Source organism: Oncorhynchus mykiss, chromosome 3 (assembly GCF_013265735.2).
Source record: "Oncorhynchus mykiss isolate Arlee chromosome 3, USDA_OmykA_1.1, whole genome shotgun sequence".
Lineage (NCBI taxonomy): Eukaryota > Metazoa > Chordata > Actinopteri > Salmoniformes > Salmonidae > Oncorhynchus > Oncorhynchus mykiss.
Genome location: NC_048567.1, coordinates 35,590,600 through 35,611,791, shown reverse-complemented (window position 1 = coordinate 35,611,791; position 21,192 = coordinate 35,590,600). Strand labels below are relative to the sequence as shown.

The following is a 21,192-nucleotide window of genomic DNA, read 5'->3' as shown; positions in this document are numbered from 1 at the left end:
ATAAGGATGTGGAAAAAGTCAAGGGGTCTGAATACTTTCAGAATGCACTATACATGTATCAACATGAAGGAGTAGAACACGTGGAAGACAGGATTCAAGTCAGTCTGTGGGATTGGCACGATTAAATTAAGTGACAGGTTAGGCATCCCTTTTCATGGGAATTGGATCAGTCTTATGACATACCAGGATGGCCCATCACAAAAAGCGGAAAACACATCAAATTGTACTTCATCCTCCTATGTCTCAATGACTCATCTATTTATCATAACACTGCCATATGTGTAACACAAAGCATTGTTGTTCATGTAGCCCATTGAAATTCTTCCATTGAGTTGTACTATATATTCCCCAGTGTTAGGAAACGGTAAGGCAGTTTGCGGTAGAGATATCTTGTATTCACCACAGTACACTGCAGTTGCTGTGGCTCTTGGAGAAACCTGGAACACTTTCATGCAGAGAGTTTAGCAAGACAAACTGTCCAGGCCATTCATGTTTGAAGAAAATTATGAAAGGCAGGGCGACCTCTCCACAGGTACTTTGTACTCTCTCATGTTTCTCCATCATTGACGACAATAAAACATTTCGCACAAAAGAGTTCCAGTAGAGGCAAAGACCAAAAACGCACAAAAACGAAGCTGAAAGTATCAGAAATGAAAACAACAACGTCAACAATAAAATGAACAAAACCACAGCTATACATTTAAGGGTTAAAAGTGAGGAGCACTTACCCCTTTTTTTATTTTTTTCTATTGTTGTCCTTCACAACAGTTTAGGCCCATTAATCCAAACAATAAAGTAAATGTTGAGGGGGTCACAGGGTATGTAACCCAGTCAGCGGTCACAGCCCACGAGATGCACCAGCTACGGAACATTGCTATCTCATGCTATCTTCTATGCAGTCCAAGTACTCCAGGATAAGGTCGTAGCAGAATCGGTACTGGTCCTGCAGAAAACACACATACATGCATTAGTTACATAAACCAGCAATGGTAGTGATATGTAGGGTTAGGCTCAAATCCATTTCAACTCCAACTCAGGAACTTAACAATTGAAAAAGCTTCAATAATGGTAACTTTTTAAGTCTTGAATTGAAATTTAATTTAATCTTGGGCCCGATCCCGATGCCTTTCCCAACCACTTCGCAGTATTTGGTATTCGGACTTACCTTTTTCATTCAAGTAACGCGCTCTGCATGTGTGGCTACCTTGCACACTGAATAAATGTAATTCAATTGCTGAAAACCCTCCCACTTGCTGGCCAACAGATTTTCTCATCGAGTTTTCATTCAATAGGGCTTTCAGTACATTTACAGTATCTTAAATCATCCCGTTAAATATGGTGCTCCTTTTATGCGGAACAAAAACATTTATAAACGCAACATGCAACAATTTCAAAGATTTTACTGAGTTACAGCTCATAAGGAAATCGGTCAATTTAAATACATTCCTGGGACCCTAATCTATGGATTTCACATGACTGGGCAGGGGCGCAGCCATGGATGGGCGTAGGCCCACCCACTTGGGAGCCAGGCCCACCCACTGGGGAGCCAGGCCCAGCCAATCAGAATACGTTTTTCCCCACAAAAGGGCTTTATTACAGACAGAAATACTCCTCAGTTTCAGCAGCTGTCCGGATGGCTGGTCTCAGACGATCCCACACATAAAGAAGCCGGATGTGGAGGTCCTGGGCTGCCGTGGTTACACATGGTCTGCTATTGTGAGGCAGTTGGACGTACTGCCAAATTCTCTAAAATGACGTTGGAGGCGGCTAATGGTACATATATTAACATAAAATTCTCTGGCAACAGCTCTGGTGGACGTTCCTGCAGTCAGCATGCCAATTGCACTCTCCCTCAAAACTTGAGACATCTGTGGCATTGTGCTGTGTGACAAAACGGCACATTTTCGAGTGGCCTTTTATTGTCCCCAGCACAAGATGCACATGTGTAATGATCGTGCTGTTTAATCAGATTCTTGATATGCCACACCTTTAAGGTGGATGGATTATCTTGGCAAAAGAGAAATGCTCACTAACAGGAATGTAAACAAATTTGTGCACAACATTTTCGAGAAAAATTGAATTTATGCGTATGGTACATACGCTTCACATGTTGCATTTAGATTTGTGTTCAGTATAGTTAGAATTTTGTAGACAGACTAGAATATATAAAAAAAACAGGTTCAGAATATGAGGGATCAATGAAAGAATGCCTTCTAAATATTTGCATATTCGTCTCCATTTCAGCACCAATTGGTAGATAAAAAAAATACACTGATCTTGTAGATTATGTAGGTTTAGGAAAGTATTTATGAATCATAAAACCAGGTTTGGAGAGCCTTTATGCACGAAAAAAAGAAAACAGTGGTTTGATTCATTCTGAAAATTGCCACATTCAGTTCTTCAACCCATGGTAATGTTGGAAGATTAGTGTACATAGAATTAAAATAGGGAGAATATCATCTGTTGCCTGCAGTAACCCTAGAACTGTGTGATAACAAGGCCAAGTATTGCGCCATGTGTCGGGTTCAAACTGCCTACATGTCTTTTTTTTTAATATTATCAACTGTTAGTAATGATCCTCAGCAACAACCGAACGGCCGTGAAGCATTTACAGAGGAAGTAAATGAAGGTAAACAAAACAATGTAATTAAATGTAATAATATAGGCTATATCAACTGTAGGGAACTAACAGTAAATCAAATGAAATAACATTTTATTGGTCGCTGAATATGTGTGGTTTAAGGCCTACTGACAGTCGATACTGAAATTTAACATGAGACAGAGAAAGTCGGGGTAGCCTATAATTATGACATTTGAAAGTGCCCTGCAAAGTTAAAAGGCCATACATTCAATTTAAATTCTGCATAATGGCACAGCCTTTCATAAACTTTACTCTGGGAAAGTGTATATGTTGACATGCCTCAGTTTTGCTGCCATATGACTGGTTTCACATTTGTATCCGGCGATCATAAGATAAAATAGATCTAAAATAAGTCTAATTTATATTTACAATCACCTTATCCAAATGGATTACTCATTTACCTAGCTCTTATCAATAGATCTTATCAAGTTGTGAATTAAAGTGCATGGTGAACGGTGTTTTTCTATCTGAAAATAATTAAGTAGACGTTCCATTTATGTCGCTCTTAACCCAGGACGGAATTCCTCGCCCCCCCCCCCTAATTGATTGAATACAAATATAATTGATAATACTGGATAGTAATACAAATCAGATTAAACAAAGGCAGACACATTCATAGTCATCGCTAAAATACTGCAAAACTAAATTGCAGCCGGTCAGCCCCACTGCACCTACCAGTGACTCCACCATGTTGGGTTTGGAGTTGCGGAGCGTCTTGACGGAGTAGAAGATGTCCACCATGTTCTGGTACTGGATCATCTCCAGCAGGATGGTGCTGGCACAGAATGTCCCACTGCGCCCACCGCCGCTCCTATAAGACAGGGAAGAGTTGTTAGAAGGAGGAGTTGAAACACAACCTTCAGTGTTAAGATGCTAGGATTTTTGTATTCATTGGGATCTCCAATTAGCTGCTGCCCTACTCTTCCTGGGGTCCAAACAGGAAACATAACAGATAAAATACATAATATACATAAATATACATAGCAGCACTACATTTACATTACAATTTATCCATTCAGCAGACGCTCCCATCCAGAGTGGCCCACAGCTAGTGCATTCATCTTAAGATAGCCAGGCGAGAATCACATATCACAGTCATATCCCAACCACGTATCACATACATAATACAATACAAAATGCATAAAAATGTCTGTGCTTCTTTTCACAATCCCCGTAAGGTTTTTTATCTTTTTTTTTTCTTCTTAAATCTGGTTTTATTGCAAGTTTGAGTTACCTGGGGTGGCAGAGAGTTCCATTAATTTCATGCCTCTATTTAATACTGTGTGTTTCCCAGCCTCTATCCTGGACTGTGAAGAGACCTCTGGTTGCATGTCTTGTGTGATAACAATAAGTGTCCGAACTGTGTGCCAACTGCTTGAACAGACAGATCGCTACCTTCAACAGATCAACACCTCGCACAACAACCAATAGTGATGCAGTAAATTTCTCTCCAATTTTGAGCCAGGAGAGATTGACATGCATGTTATTGACATTCGCCCTCTGTGTACATCGAAGTGAAATGTTCCCATGTACTTCTTTGCCGCATCCGATCTCACAATTGGACAGCAGTCCAGGTGCGACAAAAGTAGGGTCTGTAGGACCTGTCTGGTTGACTGAGATATCAAGAAAGCAGAGCAATTCCTTATCATGGACAGACCTCTTCCCATTTTAGAAACCATTGCTTCTATATGTTTTGACCATGATAGAAAGCTATCTAGGGTGACACCCAGCAGTTTAGTCTATTCAACTTGCTCAATAGCCACATTATTCAATAATAGATCCAAATGAGGTTTAGGGTTGAGCGAGTGATTTGTTCCAAAAATGATGCTGTGAGTTTTTGAGATATTTAGCACCAGGCTATTGCTAGTTACCCATTCTAAAACGGACTGGAGCTAAAAGTGTAATTTATGTACTTTACTGTTGCAGACAAAATGTCTTCAGAAAGTATTCAAACCCCATGGCTTTCTCTACATTTTGCTACTTTACAAACCTAATCTAAAATATATAAATACATAAAAATGAAAAGCAATCTACACACAATAACCCATAATGACAAAGCGAAAACATGTGTTGTTAAAAAAAGAACAGAAATACCTTATTCACATAAGTATTCAGAAATTGAGCTCAGGTGCATTCTGTGTCCATTGATCATCCTTGAGATGTTTCTACAACTTGATTGGAGTCCACCTGTCGTAAATTCAATTGCTTGGACATGATCTGGAAAAGCACACTCCTGTCTATATAAGGTCCCACAGTAATAAAACTAAACCAAGCCATAGAGCTCCAAGACATGATTGTGTCGAGGCACAGATCTGGGGAAGGGTACCAAAACATTTCTGCAGCATTGAAGATCCTCAAGAACACAGTGGCCTCTATTATCCTTAAATGGATGAAGTTTGGAACCACCAAGACTCCCTGACAAAGAATGACAATATTACAGTAAATGAGATATGTTTAAATTAAGCTATGGTATAGAGTTAGCTTACCTGATGAACCAAACCACTAATCTTTCCGATGATACCAACAGATTTCATCACTTTGCTGCAGACAAATTGAATACGATCTTTCCAGGACAACTTTTCATCAATTAAAACTCTGGAACTGACTTGTTCCATTTCATTCCCACCAAATGGGATTCTGGCTAATTTCTTATTCTTACTAGTGAATACAATAAAGTAGGTTTTTTTAAACATTTAAATATAATTTGTTCAGAAAATTTGTCCATGCCTGAGTTGGCTTTATTAATAAGTGAATCACAATTAGTGTGATAAAATCAAATTGGTATCGTCAGCAAAGAAAATGGGATGTATAGTAGAAGACACAGCAGCAAGGGCATTGATATAGATTAGCAATAACAAACCCTGTGGCACACCACAGGATATCTTAGCCTTGGTAGATGCAGAGCTGTTTGCATAAACAGACTGTTCTCTATCAAAAACATAACTATATAGCCAATTATATGTACACTATATGTACAGTAGAAGACACAGCAGCAAGGGCATTGATATAGATTAGGAATAACAAACCCTGTGGCACACCACAGGATATCTTAGCCTTGGTAGTTGCAGAGCTGTTTGCATAAACAGACTGTTCTCTATCAAAAACATAACTATATAGCCAATTATATGTACACTATATATAAAAGTATGTGGACACCCCTTCAAATGAGTGGATTTGGCCATTTCAGCCCCACCCGCTGCTGACAGGTGTATAAAATCCATAGACAAACATTGGCCGTAGAATGGGCTTACTGAAGAGCTCAGTGACTTTCAACGTAGCACCATCATAGGATGCCACCTTCCAAGAAGTCAGCTGCCCCGGTCAACTGTAAGTGTTGTTATTGTGAAGTGAAAACTTCTAGGAGTAACAACAGCTCAGCAGCAAAGTGTTAGTTCACAGAACGGGACCGTGTAAAAATCGTCTGTCCTCAGTTGCAACACTCACTACCAAGTTCCAAACTGACTCTGGAAGCAACGTCAGCACAATAACTGTTCGTCGGGAGCTTATGAAATGGCTTTCCATGGCCAAGCAGCCGCACACAGTACGGTGAAGGGAAATCGCTATATCATAAAATGACATTATAGACGATTTTGTGCTTACAACTTTGTGGAAACAGTTTAGGGACATAACAATGCCCCCATGCACAAAGCGAGGTCCATAGAGAAATGGTTTGTCGAGATTGGTGTGGAAGAACTTGACTGGCCTGCACAGAGCCCTGACCTCAACCCCATCAAACACCTTTGGGATGAATTGGAATGCAGACTGCGAGCCAGGCTTCATCGCCCAACATAAGTGCCCGACCTCACTCATTCTGTGGCTCAATGGAAGCAAGTTCCCGCAGCAATGTTCCAACATCTAATGGAAAGCCTTACCAGAAGAGTCAAGGCTGTTATAACAAAGGTGGGGACAACTGCCCATGATTTTGGAATGAGATGTTCAACAAGCAGATGTCCACACACTATAGGTCATGTAGTGTATAATCATGAAAACCATGATAATGCAATTTAGAAAGTAGTACTTCATGATCAACCATGTCAAAAACTTATGATAAATCTAAAAAAATACCAAGAGTGTATTCATTTCTGTTCCACACATGATTGTGACTCTACTATAAGAGCAGCAGCATTGATTCAAGGATTCCCCATTTCAAAGTACTGCATTTCATACTGGAATAGGCCCACACGCATCCCCCCATTTAAGTTTCAAGTTTTAATTTCACGTGCACAAGTACAGTGAAATATTTTCTTGCAAGCGCAAAACTCAACAATACAGTAATCAATAACAATGCAATCCTAAAAATAACACAAGGTAGAACAAAAACACGTGAAAAATATGAAATAAGAAGAACACGAGAAAGTAAGCATACTATCTACAGGGTCAGTCAGTTCCAGTACCAAATTAACAATGCGCAGGAATACTGGAGCGATAGAGTGGGGGAAAAAAGTATTTAGTCAGCCACCAATTATGCAAGTTATCCCACTTAAAAAGATGAGAGGCCTGTAATTTTCATCATAGGTACACTTCAACTATGACAGACAAAATGAGAAAAAACAATCCTGAAAATCACATTTTTTATGAATTTATTTGCAAATTATGGTGGAAAATAAGTATTTGTTCACCTACAAACAAGCAAGATTTCTGGCTCTCACAGTCACACTCCAAACTCCACTATGGCCAAGACCAAAGAGCTGTCAAAGGACACCAGAAACAAAAATGTAGACCTGCACCAGGCTGGGAAGACTGAATCTACAATAGGTAAGCAGCTTGGTTTGAAGAAATCAACTGTGGGAGCAATTATTAGGAAATGGAAGACATACAAGACCACTGATAATCTCCCTCGATCTGGGGCTCCACGCAAGATCTCACCCCGTGGGGTCAAAAGGATCACAAGAACGGTGAGCAAAAATCCCAGAACCACACGGGGGGACCTAGTGAATGACCTGCAGAGAGTTGGGACCAAAGTAACAAAGCCTACCATCAGTAACACACTACGCCGCCAGGGGACTCAAATCCTGCAGTGCCAGACGTGTCCCCCTGCTTAAGCCAGTAGAGCATTTGGATGATCCAGAAGAAGATTGGGAGAATGTCATATGGTCAGATGAAACCAAAATAGAACATTTGGTAAAAACTCAACTCGTCGTGTTTGGAAGACAAAGAATGCTGAGTTGCATCCAAAGAACACCATACCTACTGTGAAGCATGGGGGTGGAAACATCATGCTTTGGGGCTGTTTTTCTGCAAACGGACCAGGACGACTGATCCGTGTAAAGGAAAGAACGAACGGGGCCATGTATCGTGAGATTTTGAGTGAAAACCTCCTTCCATCAGCAAGGGCATTGAAGATGAAACGTGGCTGGGTCTTTCAGCATGACAATAATGCCAAACACACCGCCCGGGCAACGAAGGAGTGGCTTCGTAAGAAGGATTTCAAGGTCCTGGAGTGGCCTAGCCTAGCTAAGAAGGACTTTCAACTCCCTCCAAAGATTTTCTATGGGGTTGAAAGTCCGTGTTGACCAGCAACAGCCCCAAAAGATCACTGCTCTAGAGAAGATATGCATGGAGGAATGGGCCAAAATACCAGCAACAGTGTGTGAAAACCTTGTGAAGACTTACAGAAAACATTTGATCTCTGTTATATACCCTTTGTTGGCAATGACAAAGTATTGAGATAAACTTTTGTTATTGACCAAATACTTATTTTCCACCATAATTTGCAAATAAATTCATTAAAAATCCTACAATGTGATTTTCTGGATTTTTTTTCTCATTTTGTCTGTCTTAGTTGAAGTGTACCTATGATGAAAATTACAGGCCTCTCATCTTTTTAAGTGGGAGAACTTGCACAATTGGTGGCTGACTAAATACTTTTTTGCCCCACTCTATGTCACTTTAGGGGTAAGATGACTAGGCATCAGGATATATGATAAACAGAGTTGCATGTGCATATTATGTGTGTGTGAGCAAATGATGAAGTGAGTGTTTGCACGCGTTTTGAAGTGTCGGTGTGCATGAGTGTGGAGTGCAAAAATAAAATAAAAGGGTCAATTCAGATAATCCATGTAGCCATTTTGTAAGCTATTTAGTTACTTATTTAGCAGTCTAATGGCTTGGGGATAGAAGCTGTTCAGGAGTCTGTTGGTATCAGACTTGATGCACCGGTACCACGTAAAGAAGCAGAGAGAACAGTCTCTATGGCTTGGGTGGCTGGAGTCTTTAACGATTCTCTGAGCCTTCCTTTCACGCTGCCTGATATAGAGGTCCTGGATGGCAGGGAGCTCGGTCCCAGTGATGTACTGGGCTGTCCACACCACCCTCTGTAGTGCCATGCGATTTAGGGTGGTGCTATTGCCATACCAAGCAGTAATCAGCCAGTCAAGATGCTCTCAATGGTACAGCTGTATAACTTTTGAGGATTTAACAGCCCATGTTAAACATTTCAACCTCCTGAGGTGACTGTGAGAGTGTGTGTGGACCATTTTAAGTCACACCGAGGAACTTGAAGCTCTCAACCCGCTCCACTGCAGCTTCCAGCGGTGGTCAAGTACTTCAGCACCGTTTCGCACAAGCATGGGGACTGATCTAATAAACAAATGACATTTTTATTTTCACTGAATCTCCGTTTGGGTATTGGTTAGACTACAATTAGGGTGTGGAAATGTTATGCTCTTAAGACTGTAGCCTACTCCCGACCGCCACGTTGTACAGTGCTATATTTTTTGTTTCATCCTAACAGAAACCCTGAGGGTTTTGTTTTTCTTAGATTAGAAACACCATAATATTAATCAAATGAATTAGGCTAAATCCCTTAAAATCAATCCCATATACTATGTTCTTACAAAAAAAGGTTTTAAATTCTCTAGTATAGCCAATATTGAAGGCTATCAAATGCTTCTCCAAGATGCCCTCTGGTGGTTAAACTAGCACTAACTAGCATTAATGGTAACAATGGCTGACAATTAAATAAAGTGCCATAGAATTCTGCGGCAGACCGCAATGTGTGCTGCAGTATGATGCAACTTTTAAAGGAAGAAGGAGCGGCAGGTGTGTTAGTGGTTAGAGTGTTGGGCCAGAATCCCCGAGCTAACAAGGTCTGTCGTTCTGCCTCTGAACAAGGCAGTTTACCCACTGTTCCCTGGTAGGCCGTCATTGTAAATAAGATTTGTTCTTCAAATCAAATCAAATCAAATTTTATTTGTCACATACACATGGTTAGCAGATGTTAATGCGAGTGTAGCGAAATGCTTGTGCTTCTAGTTCCGACAATGCAGTAATAACCAACAAGTAATCTAACTAACAATTCCAAAACTACTGTCTTGTACACAGTGTAAGGGGATAAAGAATATGTACATAAGGATATATGAATGAGTGATGGTACAGAGCAGCATAGGCAAGATACAGTAGATGGTATCGAGTACAGTATGTACAAATGAGATGAGTATGTAAACAAAGTGGCATAGTTTAAAGTGGCTAGTGATACATGTATTACATAAGGATACAGTCGATGATATAGAGTACAGTATATACGTATGCATATGAGATGAATAATGTAGGGTAAGTAACATTATATAAGGTAGCATTGTTTAAAGTGGCTAGTGATATATTTACATCATTTCCCATCAATTCCCATTATTAAAGTGGCTGGAGTTGAGTCAGTGTCAGTGTGTTGGCAGCAGCCACTCAATGTTAGTGGTGGCTGTTTAACAGTCTGATGGCCTTGAGATAGAAGCTGTTTTTCAGTCTCTCGGTCCCAGCTTTGATGCACCTGTACTGACCTCGCCTTCTGGATGATAGCGGGGTGAACAGGCAGTGGCTCGGTGGTTGATGTCCTTGATGATCTTTATGGCCTTCCTGTGACATCGGGTGGTGTAGGTGTCCTGGAGGGCAGGTAGTTTGCCCCCGGTGATGCGTTGTGCAGACCTCACCACCCTCTGGAGAGCCTTACGGTTGAGGGCGGAGCAGTTGCCGTACCAGGCGGTGATACAGCCCGCCAGGATGCTCTCGATTGTGCATCTGTAGAAGTTTGTGAGTGCTTTTGGTGACAAGCCGAATTTCTTCAGCCTCCTGAGGTTGAAGAGGCGCTGCTGCGCCTTCTTCACAATGCTGTCTGTGTGAGTGGACCAATTCAGATTGTCTGTGATGTGTATGCCGAGGAACTTAAAACTTGCTACCCTCTACTGTTCCATCGATGTGGATAGGGGGGTGTTCCCTCTGCTGTTTCCTGAAGTCCACAATCATCTCCTTAGTTTTGTTGACGTTGAGTGTGAGGTTATTTTCCTGACACCACACTCCGAGGGCCCTCACCTCCTCCCTGTAGGCCGTCTCGTCGTTGTTGGTAATCAAGCCTACCACTGTTGTGTCGTCCGCAAACTTGATGATTGAGTTGGAGGCGTGCGTGGCCACGCAGTCGTGGGTGAACAGGGAGTACAGGAGAGGGCTCAGAACGCACCCTTGTGGGGCCCCAGTGTTGAGGATCAGCGGGGAGGAGATGTTGTTGCCTACCCTCACCACCTGGGGGCGGCCCGTCAGGAAGTCCAGTACCCAGTTGCACAGGGCGGGGTCGAGACCCAGGGTCTCGAGCTTGATGACGAGCTTGGAGGGTACTATGGTGATGAATGCCGAGCTGTAGTCAATTAACAGCATTCTCACATTGGTATTCCTCTTGTCCAGATGGGTTAGGGCGGTGTGCAGTGTGGTTGAGATTGCATCGTCTGTGGACCTATTTGGGCGGTAAGCAAATTGGAGTGGGTCTAGGGTGTCAGGTAGGGTGGAGGTGATATGGTCCTTGACTAGTCTCTCAAAGCACTTCATGATGACGGAAGTGAGTGTTACGGGGCGGTAGTCGTTTAGCTCAGTTACCTTAGCTTTCTTGGGAACAGGAACAATGGTGGCCCTCTTGAAGCATGTGGGAACAGCAGACTGGTATAGGGATTGATTGAATATGTCCGTAAACACACCGGCCAGCTGGTCTGCGCATGCTCTGAGGGCGCGGCTGGGGATGCCGTCTGGGCCTGCAGCCTTGCGAGGGTTAACACGTTTAAATGTCTTACTCACCTCGGCTGCAGTGAAGGAGAGACCACATGTTTTCGTTGCAGGCCGTGTCAGTGGCACTGTATTGTCCTCAAAGCGGGCAAAAAAGTTATTTAGTCTGCCTGGGAGCAGGACATCCTGGTCCGTGACTGGGCTGGATTTCTTCCTGTAGTCCGTGATTGACTGTAGACCCTGCCACATGCCTCTTGTGTCTGAGCCGTTGAATTGAGATTCTACTTTGTCTCTGTACTGACGCTTAGCTTGTTTGATAGCCTTGCGGAGGGAATAGCTGCACTGTTTGTATTCGGTCATGTTACCAGACACCTTGCCCTGTTTAAAAGCAGTGGTTCGCGCTTTCAGTTTCACACGAATGCTGCCATCAATCCACGGTTTCTGGTTAGGGAATGTTTTAATCGTTGCTATGGGAACGACATCTTCAACGCACGTTCTAATGAACTCACACACCGAATCAGCGTATTCGTCAATGTTGTTGTCTGACGCAATACGAAACATGTCCCAGTCCACGTGGTGGAAGCAGTCTTGGAGTGTGGAGTCAGCATGGTCAGACCAGCGTTGGACAGACCTCAGCGTGGGAGCCTCTTGTTTTAGTTTCTGTCTGTAGGCAGGGATCACCAAAATGGAGTCGTGGTCAGCTTTTCCGAAAGGGGGGCGGGGCAGGGCCTTATATGCGTCGCGGAAGTTAGAGTAACAATGATCCAAGGTCTTTCCACCCCTGGTTGCGCAATCGATATGCTGATAAAATTTAGGGAGTCTTGTTTTCAGATTAGCCTTGTTAAAATCCCCAGCTACAATGAATGCAGCCTCCGGATGAATGGTTTCCAGTTTGCAAAGAGTTAAATAAAGTTCGTTCAGAGCCATCGATGTGTCTGCTTGGGGGGGGATATATACGGCTGTGATTATAATCGAAGAGAATTCTCTTGGTAGATAATGCGGTCTACATTTGATTGTGAGGAATTCTAAATCAGGTGAACAGAAGGATTTGAGTTCCTGTATGTTTCTTTCATCACACCATGTCACGTTAGTCATAAGGCATACGCCCCCGCCCCTCTTCTTACCAGAAAGATGTTTGTTTCTGTCTGCGCGATGTGTGGAGAAACCCGTTGGCTGCACCGCTTCGGATAGAGTCTCTCCAGTGAGCCACGTTTCCGTGAAGCAAAGAACGTTACAGTCTCTGATGTCCCTCTGGAATGCTACCCTTGCTCGGATTTCATCAACCTTGTTGTCAAGAGAATGCTAGGGAGTGGTGTACGGTGTGCCCGTCTCCGGAGTCTGACCAGAAGACCGCCTCGTTTCCCTCTTTATCGGAGTTGTTTTTTTTTTGGGTCGCTGCATGGAATCCACTCAGTTGTCCTGTTTGTAAGGCAGAACACAGGATCCGCGTCGCGAAAAACATATTCTTGGTAGTACTGATGGTGAGTTGATGCTGATCTTATATTCAGTAGTTCTTCTCGACTGTATGTAATGAAACCTAAGATGACCTGGGGTACTAATGTAAGAAATAACACGTAAAAAAACAAAAAACTGCATAGTTTCCTAGGAACGCGAAGCGAGGCGGCCATCTCTGTCGGCGCCGGAAGTGAACTGACTTGCCTAGTTAAATAAAGGTTACACAACCACTGTACTTCTAGACACAAATGAGAGAACAGCTCACTCTGACCATTTTACTCGCCCTAGCAGAGCTGGTTAAAATGTTTTTTTTTTTGTTATCCAGAAGGTTGGTGACTGCAACTGTGCTGCTGGTAACAATTTACGCTTTTTTGCCAACGTTTACTGACCATATTCAACGGGTGTTGAGCCTTCATAGATTTGTCAGTTATTCTGTGCTCTGGCACACTCAGACGAGAGTGCTCTGAAATCGGAGTAGATAGCCAGAGGGAATTTACCAGCTATGTCAAACAACAGTTGTCGCAGTGACATCATTAACATTCTATTGAAATGGATACTTGCATTGTGGAGTCGATTGTTATGACATGTAGCTAGCTAGCTAATCACTGAACCATAATCCCAACTCATGACCTTACTACCTTGTATGAATTTGGAGGTAGCTAACCAACCAGGTTCAATGTTAGATAGCTAACATTAGGCTATAAACTATCAAAGCAAATGACTCTGAGATACGAATAATATTACTACACAGATCATAAATGTAACATTTGCTAGCAAGCTAGCTAACAGTACTCTAACCTGAAATGCAAATTACTTTCTGACAATTAGAAAAGTGTAATTTCTGAAAATGCAGCTCTCTAGACTATCTTACCCATACACATGGATGGACGCATCTTCCTCTCTGTCACGGATGCCATGGTTGCCCTTAGAGAAATCTCCACATTGCATCTTCAAACTATCTCCTTAGCTATCATACTCTAATTCTGCTGATTTCAAAATATGGGCCTCCAGAAAGTGGAGAGCAACACTTCTGCAGATCTAATATGAGATATATATATACATACATACATAAAAAGCTGCGTTAGACAGGATTAGCTACACATACTAACCAGCACAAATAGACAGAAGTGTGCTACATGGCAGACCAATACGAATTTCTCTTGGCATGTGCAGCCCACTCATTATCTCAGCCAAACATGGCTAGCGGTAAGGTTGCTTACTTTTTCTGTGGCTAAATCAACTAGGTTTATAATTTAACAATTTTATACATATTTACAGATTGCATACAAGTTTCTTATTAAGGCACATGAAAGTTCACATGTTCCAGAAGGCATTTCTGCACAAAAACATTTTAAATAAAAAGCTTATGCTCAAATGGCTCTCCTGTGAAGTAGTGACCAGCAACATACGCCTAGTTGCCTGAAACTAGTCACAAATTTGTTCTTGTACTTTTTGTAATTTGCAGAATTCAGGGGAGAAGGATTTATGATAAACTTTCAGCTACTCTATGTTTGCCAATCTGCTGTGTTGCCAGACTTATCTGCTATTCCCTTAGCCTCATTCCTCTGAGCCATACAGTGTTTCAATTAATCATCTTTCCATGGGGATTTGGAATTTTTAACAGTCCATTTCTTTATGGTTGCATGCTTGTCAGTAACAGGAAGAAGCAATTTCGTGCAGCGTCATGATATTCCTCATTACACACATCAGACCAACAAATATTTTTCACATCTTCAACATAGGAATCATTGCTAAACCTCTTGTATGATCACATACACTTTTTTAGGTCCAGTCTTTGGAACTTTGTTTTTCCCTAGATATGGATATACTGTATTATGATCACTACATCGGATGGGTTTGGATACTGCTTAAGAGCAGATTTCTGCGGCATTAGTAAAGATGTGGTCAATACAAGTGTATGATTTAGTTCCTGTTCTGTTTGTAAATACCCTGGTAGGTTGACTGATAACCTGAACCAGTTTGCAGACACTGGTTACAGTGTGAAGCTTTTTCTTGAGTTTGATGAAAGCCAGTCAATATTTAGGTCACCCAGAACATACCCCTATTGATGTCACCTACATTATCAAGCATTTCACACATATCATCCAGATACTGACTGTTAGCACTTGGTGGTCTATAGAAACTTCCCACAAGAATAGGCTTTAGGTGAGGCAGGTGAACATTTAGCCATATTACTTCAACAGCATTTGACATGAGATCCTCTAAGCATTACAGGAATATGACTCTGAATATAAACAGCAATACCTCCTCCGTTGGCATTCCTGACTCTTCTGTAGATGTTATAACCATATATTGCTACAACTGTACAGCTGATTGTGCAGGGTGAACTACTCACAGTGGGCTTCTTACTAGGGCAAAACGTTTCAGTGCTAACAGTATAACTTAGGTTCATAGGCACATTGCTTACTGCTGAGAATAGCTGTTGTTTTGACAGAGGCATTTAGATGAACATAAATTAGGTTACTTACATTATGAATGTGAACACCTCTGGGAAAATGTACATTTGCAGTAGCACTACAACAGCTCAGCAACAAAATGGTAGGGATTATCTGAGCAGTCACTGATAAGTCATTGTCTCGACGCGGCCTTGAAATGCGAGGACAGGGTCCAGTAAGCTTGTTGTGTGTGGCATTTTGTGGCGCTAGATGGTCTGGGTTATCATCATAGGCTAAAGGAACATTAATAAACAAAGGAGGCGAGGCCGCATTCTCATTCCTGACATGCACCCTGGGAAGGCAGGCGCCCAGTCGCCACGGCAGCCAATATGGGCAATATTAAGGTAATCAATCGGCGTCAGCAGTTTGGCAGCCTGGAATTTACTATCGTGAGAGCCGGCACATTCTGTATTAAGCTATAATTGATTTCATCGCCATAATCTCTTTCCCGGTTGCAGTGGGTAATGCTGTGTGACAGGACTGAGTGATGTGTTTTTGGACTGTGGTGGTGGAGGCGCACGTGTCATGGTTCAGCAATGTGCATAAGGCTCCATATTCAGTCAGGTCCTGAGGAGAGTACAGTGCAATTCAGCCAAGAAGCCATGTGGCGTCATGCTTACTGCTCAAACCACCTCTTACACTGATTGGTGTATGTCCTGAGGGTTGGTCTGTAGTTGTTGGTCTGTAGTTGTTTATTGGGCAGGTGCGTTCCTGAAGGTTGGTACCTGATTGGCTTTGAGCATTATGAACTGGTGTTTACTTCATTGTCTGTGATTGGGTGTTAGCTATGTTGATGGCTGGTGTTTGATTAGGTGAAGGCCAAGCTGACCTCCAGTCTGTGATGAACTATGCTTGGAGTACTGCTGTTGTGTGTGTATGTTTGTGTATTTTTTACCTTTATTTAACTAGGCAAGTCAGTTAAGAACAAATTCTTATTTACAACGGCGGCCTACCGGGGAACAGTGGGTTAACTGCCTTGCTCAGGGGCAGAATGACAGATTTTTACCTTGTCATTTCGGGGATTCGATCCAGCAACCTTTCGGTTACTAGCCCAATGCTCTAACCACTAGGCTACCTGTGTATGTCTGTGTCTGTGTGTGTGCTTGTATGTCAGTGATTGCGTTCGTGCATGTGTTTCACTTGTGTGTGTGTCAGATTGTCAGGAAAACTCACAGGCAGTGGACAACGGTGCGGCCATCTCCACACTCCCTCTGCCACTTGTGCACATGAGCCAGCAGGCTGAGGAAGGCCTTCTTGGAGTCGGGCACGTCGCGGTAGGCTGACCAGCGCAGGAACTGGAACTGACACACCACCAGCTGGCCCTCCTGGAGCTAAGGACAGAAAGAAAACATGAAGCTTATGAGACCTGAATGTGTGTGTATGTGCATGAGCTCCTGCCTGTGTGTTGCTAGTTCATGTGTGTCAATAAGTGTGTGTGAGATTTATAGTCTGCTGGTGAGACTGAGACCTGGGATGGGAAAGGGAGATGTCCCTGTGTGCTCAGAGCTATAGCCCATACTAGCACCTGCATTAATATCACTGCTGCTGCAGGGGCACACGTGACAGATATAACAGCCTCCAGCCCTACACGCAGGAGCTAGGGATGCACTGTAAGTCATGCAGATTGGACTAACGCAAACAAATAGGATGCAAGGAGAAGTTACAATCATGGAAGTGGGATTTTCAGATTCTCTATGGACCTATTTCTCTCTCACACACAAACACATGCACACACCCTAGTTTCACACAAACACATAATTTCCCCACACTATGATATCTGTGGGTTTCATTGTTCCGGGTTGTGTGAGGTGCTGTTTGACAGTGCAGTGTGGAGGAGAGAGGTAGTGTAGGTGAGGAGGGATGACAGGAGGGGTAGATTGGGGAAAGGAGGATGCCACTCTGAGGGTGGTTATGGGCACCTCCTGTCACACAGCCTACCAGCAGGGACAGGCCTCGCATGGAAGTGCCAATCTGGTTGACAGTGATGCAACACACCTACTCATTTACACACCCACACACAGTATTGTACACACACTTTGTTCTTTCTACCGTTCTGACAGACAGACAGAGATAATTAAGACACACACGAAGGCAAGTACGCATACGCACAAGTAAGCACATGCATGCACATGCACACGCACACCAAACAAAGTCTCTATTATTCTTCACAGAGGTAGGGAGGGAACATTGCTGGGCATCTTCCTTTTCTTCCTGCCGGCATACTAAGGGGGACTTTGACAACACCAGTACTCCCTGTACTTTGACAACAGAGCTGTAATCTTCTTCAGTTGGGATTGACATGTAGCCTATTTCATGAGTTCTGCCTGATTCTCTACGTCAGGTATTTGATTTAAATGTGTGACATGCTTTATGAACAAATAAAAAGGGGGAGAGAATATACATTAGAGCCATTTAGAATATCACACATTGTGGATGTGACATGCATTATGCTCAAAGTCCCCCTTAGTAACCCGGCAGGATGAAAAGGAAGATGCCCATCAATGTAATGACAAGCAGGAAATTGAAAAAGGGAGACGGTTGTTTAATAATGTTGAAAGCGTTTCCTGTGTGTGTGTGCGTGTGTGTTCAAGCAGGTGTGTATAAATTCTCTTAGTGACTGACTCTTGTCACGTTTTTGACACGGAACAGACGAGTGATGACATCGTCGTCAGCTGACGTGGACAGGAATTCAACCTCCATTGGCCCATACTGCTGTAGACCAGGCTCTGGCCAGTACTGGACACAGGGCTAGAGAGAGAGAGAGGGGAAAGAGAGAGACAGAGAGGGAGGGTAGAGTGAAAAAAGGAGGAGAAAATAGTTAATTTGGCATCTTTGGGACCTATTCCAAAAGATTCCAAAAAGGGAAATATCAGTCCAATTAATTCACCCCCAAAACCACTCTGTTACGACTCCAAAAGTGTTTCAATAGCATGTGATTGGAACTGGCAACAAAAGCAGACCTTTCTGAGAGGAAGAGCTCTCACATATATATATATATATACAGTGCCTTGCGAAAGTATTCGGCCTCCTTGAACTTTGCGACCTTTTGCCACATTTCAGGCTTCAAACATAAAGATATAAAACTGTATTTTTTTGTGAAGAATCAACAACAAGTGGGACACAATCATGAAGTGGAACGACATTTATTGGATATTTCAAACTTTTTTAACAAATCAAAAACTGAAAAATTGGGCGTGCAAAATTATTCAGCCCCTTTAAGTTAATACTTTGTAGCGCCACCTTTTGCTGCGATTACAGCTGTAAGTCTCTTGGGGTATGTCTATCAGTTTTGCACATCGAGAGACTGACATTTTTTCCCATTCCTCCTTGCAAAACAGCTCGAGCTCAGTGAGGTTGATGGAGAGCATTTGTGAACAGCAGTTTTCAGTTCTTTCCACAGATTCTCGATTGGATTCAGGTCTGGACTTTGACTTGGCCATTCTAACACCTGGATATGTTTATTTTTGAACCATTCCATTGTAGATTTTGCTTTATGTTTTGGATCATTGTCTTGTTGGAAGACACATCTCCGTCCCAGTCTCAGGTCTTTTGCAGACTCCATCAGGTTTTCTTCCAGAATGGTCCTGTATTTGGCTCCATCCATCTTCCCATCAATTTTAACCATATTCCCTGTCCCTGCTGAAGAAAAGCAGGCCCAAACCATGATGCTGCCACCACCATGTTTGACAGTGGGGATGGTGTGTTCAGTTGTGTTGCTTTTACGCCAAACATAACGTTTTGCATTGTTGACAAAAAGTTCAATTTTGGTTTCATCTGACCAGAGCACCTTCTTCCACATGTTTGGTGTGTCTCCCAGGTGGCTTGTGGCAAACTTTAAACAACACTTTTTATGGATATCTTTAAGAAATGGCTTTCTTCTTGCCACTCTTCCATAAAGGCCAGATTTGTGCAATATACTTTTGTTGTCCTATGGACAGAGTCTCCCACCTCAGCTGTAGATCTCTGCAGTTCATCCAGAGTGATCATGGGCCTCTTGGCTGCATCTCTGATCAGTCTTCTCCTTGTATGAGCTGAAAGTTTAGAGGGACGGCCAGGTCTTGGTAGATTTGCAGTGGTCTGATACTCCTTCCATTTCAATATTATCGCTTGCACAGTGCTCCTTGGGATGTTTAAAGCTTGGGAAATCTTTTTGTATCCAAATCCGGCTTTAAACTATATATATATATATATATATACATACATATATATATACACGTATATATATATATATATATACACACACACACACACACACATATATATATACACACATATATACACATATACACACGTACAGATATATATACACACATATATACATATATATATATATATATATATATACACACACACACATATACATACATATAGAGAGAGAGAGAGAGAGAGAGAGAATGTGTGTGAGAGTGAGACAGAGGTGGGCCGGTATTAAGGAGATGAGACAGGAGCAGAGGGGGATGGGGTAATGCCCTGTGACGAGTGTCTTGTAATTCATTAAGAGACAGTCAGGCAGACACTGAGATACCTACAAATAGAAACCTTGAGTTATAGCTTAGGGGTAGGACTAAAAGTGATATAGCTGATTCTCTAGAGATCGAAATGAAGCGAGGAGTGTTACTGACTCCACAATATCAATGTGGTCAGACATCATTGAGGCACAATGTGGTGTGAAAAAACAAATCCAAAAGCACACACACTCATACAACTACATGATGGCAGCGCAGCATGACTGACTCGCTAAGTCTTCTGCTATCAGAACTATGGACACAGGAGAAAGAGTTGAGCTAAGATACAGCATCCCAGACACTGCCAGTAGAATCAGAACTAGATTCAGACTCAGATCTGCAGCACTTCACTGTGAAAAGCGAAATGCGGATTCACATATAGAACACTGTCCCTTCCTAAAAAACAGCATTCATTAACATATATATTACATGCAAACAGTATACCTTAATATACATAAATACAAAAAAATATAGCTCACCCAGGCAGAGTTGGACTGGTTGAGCTGGTTGAGCATGACCACCGAGGTGCAGCCGTAGTCGAACACCAACCTCCAGAAGTCGGCGGTGGTGCCGGGGAGCGGGTGAGGGGTGACGATGAAGGCGGCGGGCTGGTGGAAGCTGTCAGTGAGTGCCGCGTTGATGTAGTTGTTGCTCTCGCCCTCAGTGGTGACCAGGAATGCCAGGGCACGGTCAGGCGGCAGCACGTCCATGCTGCGGTTCTTCTCCCGGTTCCTGGGGAGCAGGGCGATGCTGCACTCCTCCACGTCCAGGTGAGGGGTGACCGAGTTCAACGTCTGGAGGAGGAAGGGGAGGTGGAAAGGGAGGGAAGATGGAGGGGATGAAGAAAAGAGGGGTGGGAGGGATGGATGGATATAAAGATTTAATGGAGGAAGAATTTATGAGATTGGTGAGGTGAGGAGAGGTGAGATGAGATGAAGTACCAGAAATAAAAATAGGTGATGAAGAAAAAAGAGGGAAAGGAGGGAATTGATGGAGGTGGACAGAGAGAAGGGGAGGAAGTGGGGGTGGAGAAACAGCGTGCTAATGGCAGATTGGCCACTCATTATTCTCTACAATACCAGTGACAGATTGGCCACTCATCATTCTCTGTCAATACCAGTTAGAAGCATCTTTAAATAGCTTAACATCACTCTGA

General features: G+C 42.8%; 1 protein-coding gene across 8 annotated transcripts in view; it reads right to left on the bottom strand.

The window, feature by feature from the left end:
- Nucleotides 1-695: 695 nt before the first annotated feature.
- ptprub (protein tyrosine phosphatase receptor type Ub) overlaps nt 696-21,192 on the bottom strand; it is a 353,002-nt gene continuing 332,505 nt past the window's right edge. For all 8 annotated transcript variants that reach the window (XM_036973945.1, XM_036973950.1, XM_036973953.1 and 5 more), the window contains 5 exons: nt 20,516-20,830; nt 18,154-18,279; nt 16,705-16,862; nt 3,317-3,452; nt 696-943 (listed from right to left, as the gene is read on the bottom strand). In XM_036973945.1, the coding sequence (XP_036829840.1) occupies nt 875-943; nt 3,317-3,452; nt 16,705-16,862; nt 18,154-18,279; nt 20,516-20,830 (804 nt within the window). In that variant the 3' untranslated portion in view covers nt 696-874. The remainder of the gene's footprint in view (nt 944-3,316; nt 3,453-16,704; nt 16,863-18,153; nt 18,280-20,515; nt 20,831-21,192) is intronic.